The 12,921-nt window shown below is 35.7% G+C and overlaps 1 protein-coding gene and 1 long non-coding RNA gene across 2 annotated transcripts; one reads left to right on the forward strand and one right to left on the reverse strand.

The window, feature by feature from the left end:
• The first annotated feature begins 305 nt into the window (after positions 1-305).
• On the forward strand, positions 306-1,634 carry LOC135050656 (uncharacterized). Its single transcript, XR_010241722.1, has 3 exons — positions 306-376; positions 504-570; positions 1,448-1,634. It is a non-coding gene; the product is annotated as an uncharacterized LOC135050656 (long non-coding RNA).
• Positions 1,635-6,571: 4,937 nt separating this feature from the next.
• Positions 6,572-7,804, reverse strand: LOC134991232 (uncharacterized). Its single transcript, XM_063950735.1, has 4 exons — positions 7,393-7,804; positions 7,102-7,290; positions 6,617-6,938; positions 6,572-6,575 (listed from the first exon to the last, which is right to left on the reverse strand). Exons 1-4 carry the CDS (start codon positions 7,802-7,804, stop codon positions 6,572-6,574), a joined length of 927 nt encoding a protein of 308 aa, XP_063806805.1.
• Positions 7,805-12,921: the final 5,117 nt, after the last annotated feature.

Below are 12,921 nucleotides of genomic sequence, written 5' to 3' on the forward strand. Positions count from 1 at the left end.
TAGTAGACACTAACTCTAAATTGATGTAACTGTAATGGTCTGCATGCAGGCTCAATCTAGCAGCGGCGATAGCGATGTTCGTGACCGCGCATCGCTATCGCAGAGGGGGCTACACACGAGTGATATGTGCAGAAAATCTAATCAATCTAGTCAGATTGATTAGATTTTAGCCATGGATCTCTCCATGAGTACCCCCCTTAATATTGCTCTCTAAATTGTATACAATTTCAAAGTGCATATCAACTATTCTAAACATTTGCTAACTTTTCTGCAGTGCTAATATATTTAAACAATTTTTTTAAATTAGTTTACTGTTCTGACCTCCCAATCATCATCTGCAAGCCAAAGAAGATTTTTTCTCCTTATTACTTTCCAGGTAATATGCATTTTCAAACAATTTGATGTAGATAATTTGTCTTCTATTTATGTACCTTAATCATCTGTTCTAATGTAATAGTTTAATATTTACATTGTTAATTATAATTTTTTTTTACCTAAACTAGTTATCTTGTTTGCCCTTCCAATCAACTGCAATCCGCAGATTAGGACTCCTCATTATTTGGTTTTGCGGTAACTATACCTATTGAAACAGTTTTTAGCATTTTTATATTTAGCCTGTTTACGTACTTTAATCAGCTCTTAACAAAACATATTACATACATTAAATAATATTTTTAATTTATTTCTTACATAATCTTGTTAACTGTTATGACCTTTGAAATGTCTGATATCCATATCTTTATTTTTAGATTCATAACTTTTTTTTTCATTTAATTATAATTCTAAACTAAATTGTACTTCTAACATGAATCCTGGAATCATGTACCTTTAAAAATATTAACATATTTAAAATGAACATATTTGCTTTCCCTATACACTAATATATATATTACTACACAGGACCATATCTCTAACTTTGGAAATGCCTAGTAAGGATCCACTCTCTATTGTTAATATTACATAACAATAAAATATTATTCAACTGAATATATTTATTTGAATAAATATCATATTTAACTATATTGTTATGACAGCAATATATTTAATATTTTCCTATTGAATTATTTGAAACAATAACAAAAATAAAATGTTCTTAATTTTGATCCATCATTAATATAAACACTGTCAGATTCGGATGGCAATAGTATTTCCACATCTTCTTCAGAAACTGTGTATATTTACCAAAATATAGTACAATAAGAAAATTATACAATACGAATGAAACAGTGTAATATCTCTCAATGTTTGGGTATTAAAGTTGACAGATTTTTTCCCTTAATGTAAAATAAAAAACGATTACTCTTAGATTAACAAATATGACAAAAAAAAGGTTTGTTTATTTTTACATTATTATATAGAAAACACGTAAAAAAAGTTAATTTTTTTAATTTTTTTATTGAATCATCATTGTTTGTGCACACAGTGTATGACTATTTTTTCAATACAGGAAAAGAAACTTGATCCACAATGAATCCACAACAAAGAATATGAAAACCATCTTGATCCTACATAACATAATCTGATGCGGTGATATTATTCTTATTAATCTTTATTATAGAAACATATACAATATATTTTTTTCAAGATTTATTTATAAATCTATTACCAGTTATAATATGTTAACCTGTTCAAAGTTCACACTTTAGAAAATAAAAGTTTTATTCATTGAAAATACTATGTTAACTTATTTTTTTTTTTATTATTCCTCATACTTACAGCACCCTAAAACTTAAATGACGCAATATGTGGAAAATACATACGCGTGTATGTATTTGAGGGAAACATGGGAAATGATGATAGCGTCAATTGGCTAGATGGTTTACACCATCAAAGAACCATATATATTTGCTAATCTGATCCCATCCTTACCTTCATAATTTTAATTTAGAAATACAATTTTTTTATATATCAATATAAAAAATTTACTATTTTGCGAGTTTGGAAGCAAAATTGTGTAATGTGTACATTAAACACACAAATATGTTCCGATTGTTAATCTATTCAAATATTATTGCAAATACAATTAGAATATATAAATAGTGGGAGCGCAGAATGAATCCAATATATTGTTTTATTTAAAATATTAATATGTCATCCACATAAAAATGCAGTACATAAACTAGCCTAAGAATAAACAATTGATATTATATAAATGTAAACGAGACTGCCATATCTCCTGAACAAATATGAATAAAAAACCTTTAATAAACCCTAGTTAGGGCTGCATTAATGCTTCATGAAAATCAGCCGTGCGTCCACGAGCTGAAATGATTGTAAAAAGGAGACTGATAAAAAGTGCCTCTGTTATAAGTCACTGTCCTCCTTATACACAATAGAATCTCATTGGTAGAGAGTGTCCCAGTACTGGACTTGCGGACAACCGTGCTGTAGTATTATGTGGCAAATGGATAGTGATGGTCAAATTCAATTTGTGGTATATCACCTGATGTAGAAGCCTCTCCGTCAAAGGCGCTGTACTGAGCCGGGTTTGCTGCGGCTCTGTGCAGTGAACGTACAGCTGGTCTCGTCACCGGTGTACCATCCAGATGAACACGGTTGTTTAATTCTGCTGAAGTATGCTGTACCAGTCTGGATATGCAACAGTGTAAAAAGACTGGAGCAGCAGATTCTCCGGCCGCTGGTGGAAAAATCCGTATTAATTGCGGCTACGGTCCACTCGATGCATGCGGCTCACAGGGTGTCAGGAGAATATAGCAGTCCAAATAAGGTCCTTCAAAGGAGTACCTTAACGCGTTTCTCGGCCCACAACGCTGGCCGTTTCATCAGAAGGAAATGAATTTCATTTCATTTCATTTCAAAGGTACTCCTTTGAAGGACCTCATTTGGACTGCTATATTCTCCTGACACCCTGTGAGCCGCATGCATCGAGTGGACCGTAGCCGCAATTAATACGGATTTTTCCACCAGCGGCCGGAGAATCTGCTGCTCCAGTCTTTTTACACTGTTGCATATCCAGACTGGTACAGCATCCTTCAGCAGAATTAAACAACCGTGTTCATCTGGATGGTACACCGGTGACGAGACCAGCTGTACGTTCACTGCACAGAGCCGCTGCAAACCCGGCTCAGTACAGCGCCTTTGACGGAGAGGCTTCTACATCAGGTGATATACCACAAATTGAATTTGACCATCACTATCCATTTGCCACATAATACTACAGCACGGTTGCCCGCAAGTCCAGTACTGGGACACTCTCTACCAATGAGATTCTATTGTGTATAAGGAGGACAGTGACTTATAACAGAGGCACTTTTTATCAGTCTCCTTTTTACAATCATTTCAGCTCGTGGACGCACGGCTGATTTTCATGAAGCATTAATGCAGCCCTAACTAGGGTTTATTAAAGGTTTTTTATTCATATTTGTTCAGGAGATATGGCAGTCTCGTTTACATTTATATAATATCAATTGTTTATTCTTAGGCTAGTTCATGTACTGCATTTTTATGTGGATGACATATTAATATTTTAAATAAAACAATATATTGTATTCATTCTGCGCTCCCACTCTTTCTTTTTTCACACTTACTTTGATCCATTGTTGGGGCAGCCCGCCCACAACTGGTGAGCAGCCGTCTGAATCCAACCACATATAGTGTGTGTATTGTAGAGCGCCAATCTTTTGTATATATTTTTAGAATATATAAATGCATTGTTAAGCAAATGCAAATTATTAACAATACAAAACTTGCATTAATTTTTTTGGGATATTATTAGAATATAATATATATATATATATATGCATGAACAATCACTGTAATATGGAATATGTGTCTGTACATATATTTTCTCTATTTTTATCTTGAACATATTAGTATGTGAACCCCCCCAACATGAACAAACCAAAACAAAACAAAATAAATTTAGAACATTTTCAGGAATGCACGACTTGAAGTATCTCAGAAAGTATATTCCTATTATCGATTTGTCTTTTCAAACAGGACACATGGATGACTCTGTATCCCTCTGTCTTCAGTTCCTTCACCCTGGCTCGCAAGACCGTTTGTGACATATCTAAAAATGAAGTAAAACAGGTAAGTTATTGAAAGTTAATTTCCATACTTTTGTCCACCTTATCTTTAACTGTAGTCTTCATTTTAAAAGAAATGCAAGGTTTAAAGGTAACAACCCTAATTATAATAAAATATTACAATATATATTTCTCATTGTGACTCTAGATCAGTAGTGCACCGAAGATTTTTCCATCATTGGTATTAACAATGGTTAAGTTAAAGATATACAAGCACTATAGTAATGGGTTCCATCATAAATTATGTTTCACGGCACAGACAAAATTATCATGTCCAAACAAACAACCCCAAAATATTCCAAAAATACCCATTCAATGGAAGCACTACTGACTAATAAAATACATTCTGAAAGAATGCATTTCTTTGACAAAGCAATGCCGTATTTCTGAGTTTAATTTATTAGTCTGCGGTGCCGATGTTTGATGTATGTATATATATATATATATATATATATATATATATAGTGTCAGTTTGTACTGTGCTCCAAACAATAAATACAATATGCTGCGGTGACCTCCTCGTCAGCTTGGCATAAGGTGACTATGTAGATGAAAGGTAATCGGCTGCACTCACACTGCCGTATTCAATTATGCAAAAAGTGTCCCTTTATTGCCTACATGTTTTGTTAAAAATCCCCTTCTTCAGGGACAGATTTCTGTCCAAATAACTTAAAAATATCTACATATATTTAAAAGTTTATTATATCCTGTTTAACACTCTTCTTCCTTATGTCTTTACTCTTTTTTTATTTGTTTTCCTTTTATATTTCAGGAAACTTTGTCTACATGTGTGTTTCCAGAGCTCTGGTCCTCTACATAAAACAAATATATTTGTATGCTACATGCCAGCATTTTGCTTATACTCCACTCTTGTGATGTCTAAACTTGTAGCCTATAACACTCTGCTAAGACTGTATCCAAAGTAAATCAAATGATGTTTTTTTTAAAAAAAATTTACAAACCATACACAAAATTACAATAGAAACTCAATGTAGGATTAACTTAGTTTCCTATTCAGTTTGGTGATTCAAACTCGCAATTTGAATAAGAAGCCTATGGCTAAAACTAATTAAAAATAATAAATGTTAGTGTTATATGTAGGATTTTTTAAGTGCAGGATGATGATCGTTGAGTAGGGCACATTTGTTATCTTGAAGAAACACATTTTTTATGTTACGTTTTTCAAAAAAAGCATAGCACATATGTCTCACCATATTTAGTTATCTGATAATGCAATCTATATACATTTATTCATTACCTTTAATATTTAAGCTTCATCCTCATCGTTAGCTTCCTGTCTCTTCCAATGTTGAATTTGAATATTTGCACGCTCTAATCTTACTCGAAGATCCATATTCTCATCATAGCTTGAGCTAGGTCGATAAGCCAATTGCAATCTTGAATGCACTTCTGATGCTACAGCTATGCTTCTCAAATTTGTGTTTTCAGTGCTGTATTCAGAGGGTACAGGTGCAGCGGTGGATTTATACTTTCCTGGTGCAGCGGTGGATTCTGAGGGTCCTGAGTCATCGGGGGATTCTGAGGCAATTTGTCCAGTAGTGGATTCTGAGTGTCCTGGTTTTGGCTTCAATAAATAGGGCCCTGGTGCAGTGGTGGATACATAGAGGCCTCTATCAGCAGTGGATACATAGTCTCCATGTAAGGTGTTGTATACATAGGGTCCTGGTAAAGTGGAGGATACATAGGGTCCTGTAAAAGTAGTGGATACATAGGGTCTTGATGCAGGGATGGATACATAGGGTTCTGCTAAAGTTGAGGATACATAGTGTCCTGTTACAGTCGTGGATACATAGGGTTCTGTTGCAGTGGTGGATACATAGGGTCTTGGTGCAGGGATGGATGCATAGGGTCCTGCAAAAGTGGAGGATACACAGGGTCCTGTTGCAGGTATGGATACATAGGGTCCTGATAATGTCGAGGATACATAGGGTCCTGTTAAAGTAGTGGATACATAGGGTCTTGGTGCAGGGATGGATACATAGGGTCCTGCAAAAGTGGAGGATACACAGGGTCCTGTTGCAGGTATGGATACATAGGGTCCTGATAATGTCGAGGATACATAGGGTCCTGTTAAAGTAGTGGATAGATAGGGTCCTGCTGCAGTGGTGGATACATAGGGTCCTGGTAAAGTGTAGGATACATATGGTCCTGTTAAAGTGGTGGAAACATTGGTACTTGCTGCAGCAGTGGATACAGAGTATACTGGTAAAGTGGTGGATACATAGGTTACTGTTGCAGTGGTGGATACATAGGTTACTGTTGCAGTGGTGGATACATAGGTTACTGTTGCAGTGGTGGATACATAGGGTCCTGGTAAAGTGGTGGATACATCTGTTCCTGCTGCAGGGGTGGATACAGATTCTCCTGGTAAAGTGGTGGATAGATAGGTTCCAGGTGCAGCGCTCGTTGCATACTCTCTGTGTGTAGAGCTTGTTACATAGTCTCCACGTGTACAGCTGGATACAAAGGTTCCTGTTGTAGCATTGGATATACAAGAAGGATTATCTGATCTGGACATTCTTTGTCTTTCTTCTGTCAACAGTTGCATGAAAGTGGAAATCATGCGTGTGATGGTAATAGTCTCATACTGCCATGCTAGCATTTGATTTATACTGTGCTGCATCTGTTGGTAGTTGATTGCTGCCACATTCTGTGATGAAACAAGATGATCGTAAAAATTTGCAAGAGTGACAAGTGCTTGATTCTGTTGTCTTTGTGTTGTGTTGAGAATCTGTATATTATTATTCAGCTGATTTATTTGATGTTCAATTCTTTTCATTTCTTCATTTCTATTCCTCTCAATTAGCTGCATGGCTTCCTTTAAAGAATCCTGTTGGCTAATGGTTTGTGATCTGCTAACTTCACATTCTGTGTGTATAAAAAGTTCTAGGTACAGTTAATACATCAATTTACAGACAATTTATTAAGTATAGTTAGAAGAACAAAAAAATCAAGTTATAAAAAAAAACAGTATCTATTAATGATAGTGGATCTCATTAAAATTTATGTTTTATACATTAAAAAAATTTACCTTGATTTGTAGAGTCCAGGAATTGGTCTTGAAGACCATGGGCAATTACACTAGAATGTGCAGTCTCTGCATTCAATTCCACCTGGTTGGTATCTTCTGTATCAATATTACTTTTCTGGCTGTGCAATACAGGCTCCTCATTAATGTTATCCTGTGTCTGTGTGGCAGTCACCATGTTGCTTTCTATGGCTTAAAACATAATAGATAAATACCATTCATCTTAAACTTAGTTTTTAACCATATTGAATATCAATGATAGTAAATTTTATTTATATTGATTAAAATAAATACCTTTATCTAACATTAAAGGGTTTAGCATGGTTGAATTTCCATCCTCCGTGAAAGGATCATCCATTGTTGATTGTTCTTGCCTCATGGATGTTTCATTTACCGTGGAAGTCTCTACCGTAGTGGAACTGTGAACCACAGAAGAATATTCTTGCATCATTGATGTTTGGTCCACCGTGGAATGATCATCCACTCTTGCCGAATGTTTCAGCATTGATGGTTCGGCCACAAAGGAAGTATCATCCACTGTCGAAGTATGTTGCAGCATTGATGGTTGGTCCAACATGGTAGCATGGTCCACTGTTGCATCATGATGCAGCATTGATGGTTCGTCCACCATGGAAGGATTGTCCAATGTTAAAATATGTGGCATCACTGATGGTTCATCCGCAGTTGAAGGAAAATTGTCTGTCATAACTGTTTTTGTTTCAGAAAAAGAAACTTTCCTTGAAATTGTTGTAAAGGAACCTAAAATAAATAATAGGTATATTTAACATTTCATACATATAAATACATAATATTTTATAGACATTACAATATTTCTAGCATTATAAAACTGTGTAAAGCATACCTCCAAAATGTATTTACTTATATTTTTATAGTAATATTTTTTAATACATATAATATTTTATTATATTTATTATTATTATTTTATTAGAACTGAAAAAAGCCTTTTTGGCTCAATAATATTGCTTATAATCCAATTTTGGAATTATTTCTACAACATAGGGTAAAACATTATAGCTAGCACAATATTATTTTACAGTAGGAGGGCATGTTTATAAAATTAGAATAAGATGCTAGATCGCATGTGTGTATGTTTTTAGGTTCAACGCTAACTCAGGAAAGTAGGTAGCAATTTACAACACACTGTGGAAACATTTGACTAAAAATCTGTAAATAAATAATGTGAGTCTAATACAAAGCTCTAACACTTATCTGTGTGGCCGGTAAGGGGGTGACAGGTAAAAATCATTACTTGTCGGCCTTGCGTGGATGAATAGTGACAAGACATAAGTGTATGGAGAAGGGTTGTCGGTAATTAGTTATATAGTTAAAAATTTCAACATGGGTTTTTAATACTGTTTTTGTTCTCGCATTCCTCGTTAAGTGATGTGTTGTGTAAGGTGCCTAGCTCAGCTACCGCTGTATTATTTGCAGGTTCCCATTCCCAATTGTTGTCCAAGTTGATCGTTAAATAGGAAGAAAAATAACTAATTAAATTAAAAAAGGTTGGACTCAGGTCTACTTATTTCTCATGTCAATCTAATGACCATGTCTACATAATAAATGTTGACTTTTAGTAGCCCAATCAATGTTTATCTACCTAATGACCTCCTACATTAAAAAATTAAGTTCGGAGATCTTACATATATAACATAGTGAGGGTTGCCTGTAGTCCACACATGTACAGCATTTAGAAGAGTAGCATCAGCAGCAGGATTGGGCTGATAAAGAATGGCATAATTCTCCTTTGCTCCTGCAATTTTAACCATTGGCGGCAGCAGCGTTCGTAGAATGTCCTTTATAAGTGTAATTATTGATAATCAATTACAAAGTAATCAGTTAACTTTTGGTATATCTCGTTGATAAAACGAGAGACATAAGTAAGAGATTTTAATTTAATTAATTTATTTTGATTATACTAGCATTTACTTAGCAATGAACTATTTTTTCTGCTAATAATTATATATGTATTTAAAAAAAAAATTTACATTGGTTTTTAATTATGACCAAAGTATTTATTTTGCCTCAATAGAACAAATAAATTAACAATATATGTTTTCATATGCACTATATTTTGAAATATCTTACATAAACTATTTATTATCTAACTCACGATATAACATCATACAATATTGCAAACATCATTTACTGTTTAGTTGTAACGTTTTTACTTTTGTTTTAAATTTTTTACCAGACTGTTGCTCTTCCAAATTCTTCTGCTTTTTCTTATGTGTTTTCTTTTGATTTTTTTCTTGAGCAACCTTAAGTTCTTTATCAAATATAAAAAAGAAAATAAAAATATTACAGTTATTAAACATTTTAATATCACACACACACACACACACACACACACACACACATACACAGACATTGAGTATACCTTATCCTAAATGATGGGTTCAGGTACTATTTTGGATATACAATTTGAAAGTATTTGTACTAACTGCATATCATAATGAGATCGCATGGCGATGGTGTCCAAATTGAAGCACAGAGTGCATTTATGTTTAATATACACATTATACACAAACCCGGAAGGTCATTTTATACAATTTTTTTACATACTTTGTGCATTAAACAAAGTGTGTGTATATTTACACAATTAATTTGTTTCATATACACATTATACAAACAGCCTGAAGGTCAATTTATGTAATTTTCTTTATAATGTTGTGTATTAAAATAAATATTTTCACATTTGCCATCATAAAACAATTTTTTCACTATCTTACTCTCCCATTAAAATATATGGGTTAACATTTTTTCTTTTATTTATTGATATTGGGATATGGCATACTCCACCTATGTTTGTGTGTATATAGATATAGACACACACACATCTGGTGGATTGATATTTTTCATGGACAATACGCTAATATATCTATCTATCTATCGATCTATCTAGATATAGTTATATACATATTTATAGGTTGTCAAATAGTTACCCTGGGAACCAGTGGTTGGCCTCTCGTCATCTTGTACCATTCTAAAGTGCTCTTCTAGTTTTTTCTCCCAAACCTTTTGGAGTTTTCTTCTACACTTTACTTTATGATTTGTCTTCCTCTTACAGTCACGTAGTCTCTTTTTGCAGCTTTCAGGAGTTCGATGTATATCTCGAGCTGTAGACACAGATTTTGCTATTTCTTCCCAAGTATTATTTTTAAATTTCTGGTGTACATTAAAAGCTTCGGGACCAAATAGCTGACATGTATGATGAATAACTTGGTCAATGAGGGTGTCTGTTTCATCATCTGTGAACTTTGGGGCCCTGTGGATGCTTCCTTCATCAGGAGATTCATATTCATCATGAGAAGCATCACTGTGACTCTTCTGACTGTGAGATGTTTCAGCTTCATCTTGAGTAAGTGAGGTTCGTTTTCTGCTACCACCCTCTGCCATTTTTTAAAACTAATACAATATAAATAAAGACAAAGATTTACTAAATAATTCTATATATATGTTCTATAATTTTTTTCAATTAATCATTTATTAATTAAGAATTATGTTTTCAATTTATCTGGAGCCATGCACTGATACTTAGATGCCAAATAATTCACTAGCCTTGAAACATCCATCGATGGTAGTAAACCATCTGTTTCTCCCCATCAATGTTAAAATTATTCAAACCTGATATAGACCTTGAAAAAGGGACAGCATAGTCCAGAAACGCGTTGGTTTGCCATGCTGTGCCTTATTCCATAATCAAGACGGACAATCTCTGCATGCTTTGGGTAACATTTTTGAATCTAAACTCTGGAGCCTACAGCAGGGCTTTTCCCTGGGTAATCTGCTTTCTCAACACCTGCGGCTCACACCAAATATAAGGGTACGATCACTTTCCTGCCTTCATTGTGAATCACAACGTGTTTTAGATATTTTTTTTTTTTTTCATTTTATTTTTCTTTTATGAAATATTTTACATTATACATTATACATAGCAGCGGATTGGTTGCCATGGCCAACTTCTCCACTGGCTCACTTCTACACACTTTTCAATGCTTCATGAATAGATCACTATGGGAGAGACGTCATGAGATCTCTGCCATAGCAGCGCCGTACAGACACTAGAGGTCAGTAATGACCTCTAGTATCTGTCACTGGAGACGGCTACAGCGGACGCCCACACAGTCCACGGCGTCTGCTGCAGACGGGGAGCGGGCAGGCGGCGGTGACTGCGGACACAGGACGCAGCGCACTGGGCGTATGCACTGCTTGAATGCACCAATAACCGCTCATGGCAATACCAAATCAATATCAGCAGCATAACTATTTCGCAGTAACAGTGTTTTAAGTGGGATGGCCATGGGTGTGTTCAGCTGCGATGTGAAAAGTGAGTGGACAAATATGGTCACTAAAGGGTCTATTCATACAGAAAACGAAAACATAATTGCTACTTATCACTACACATCGCATTGCTTTGATGCGATGTATAGCTGTGATAAGTAGCAATTAATGTATACTTACCCTTAAGACGATGCGCTGCGGTGTCTAGGGCTATTGCGGTGAGGTCTGCTCCAGCGGTCCTTCCCAGCGATGCGCGGGGTACAGCGGAGGGTCACTTTGCGCATGCGCAGGGTGTTGACCTCCCGTCAGCCCGCAGTAGTTGCTGTGAGGTCGGGGGGCAGAGCCAGCGCGAGGTGCAGAGCAGTGATCAGGGAAGCATTGAGCTTCCATGATGTCTCCGCACTACAGTTCAGTTTACGGCGTCCTGAGATGGCGAACATGGACTCCATGGAGAAGCGGAAAGCAGAGCTTTCCACACCTTCATGAATCGCACTCACCATACAAAGGTATGGTGATGCGATTCAGGCAGAGAGCGGGGGTACAGCTGGAGAAGTCAGAGACTTCTACACGGTAACCCGCTCTGTGAATTGCATTAGGCAGAGAAAAGCCCTGTTTACCGCAAAAAAAAGGGCTTTTCAATGCTACATGAATAGACCCCTAACTGTGCTATGGGAGACCATATATGGTTTCAGTCATAGATGGCCATCCCAGCTTTCCATGAAAGACCCGCTGACCAATCAAAGATCAGGGGTGGTGAGTCACGGGTGCTGTGGTCTAAACTATGATCGTTATAAAAATATATATATATATATATATTTTTATAACATACATAAATATTGGTTTAGGCTGAGACAGTGATGTACAGAAAACATTGGTTCTCCACCATCGCTGGGAAAAGTATTCTACATCGGTCATAAACCTTGAATTAACTTTGATTCATAGATGAACGATAGTCATCCCTAGTGTATTTATCTGTGTGGGATAGCACAAATGTATGTTGTGACAATAATCCTTCCTCACATCCAAGACACAGTTGCCACACCCTGCTGGGCTCTGCAATGTGATAAGGGTTGGGTGACATAGCTGTGTATCTGTGCAGTGATGCTAGATGTCTTTAGCATGATGAACAGGCAGCCAAGCATGGAGTTTAGTCGGCGCCATTTTGTAATTGGGAACGTACTGTCAGTCACTCTGACTGCAAAACGGCAATAAAACACAGCTATGTTATCACAAAACCAGATAAGTTTACAAAGCCAGATAAAACTGTTACAGTAACTGTAGTACGATTGTTTGTAATGGATGCAGGGCAGAGGTGTGGTAATACAAATATCTTATTGTAAAAAATCAATAGAATACAGCATACCCGGTTTAGTGGTCTCTGACGCAGTGGGTAAATACAGATTACTTACGAAGACACTCATGAGCGCTGTTCTCAAAATGGCGCCTAAGCAAGGGTCGATCTTGGCTTTTATAATCAATGTGAAACAAACCATCCTACTGCCTAATATTCTAAGTTTCTCA

Source organism: Pseudophryne corroboree, chromosome 2, assembly GCF_028390025.1.
Source record: "Pseudophryne corroboree isolate aPseCor3 chromosome 2, aPseCor3.hap2, whole genome shotgun sequence".
NCBI lineage: Eukaryota > Metazoa > Chordata > Amphibia > Anura > Myobatrachidae > Pseudophryne > Pseudophryne corroboree.

Excerpts from the sequence above, each read along its gene's own strand:
- LOC134991232 (XM_063950735.1), bottom strand. The coding sequence starts at position 7,804 with ATGACAGACAATTTTCCTTCAACTGCGGATGAACCATCAGTGATGCCA. Across the intron at positions 7,291-7,392 it reads CCCTTTAATGTTAGATAAAG|CCATAGAAAGCAACATGGTG; the intron begins GTATTTATTTTA and ends TTATGTTTTAAG. Across the intron at positions 6,939-7,101 it reads CCTGGACTCTACAAATCAAG|AATGTGAAGTTAGCAGATCA; the intron begins GTAAATTTTTTT and ends TTATACACACAG.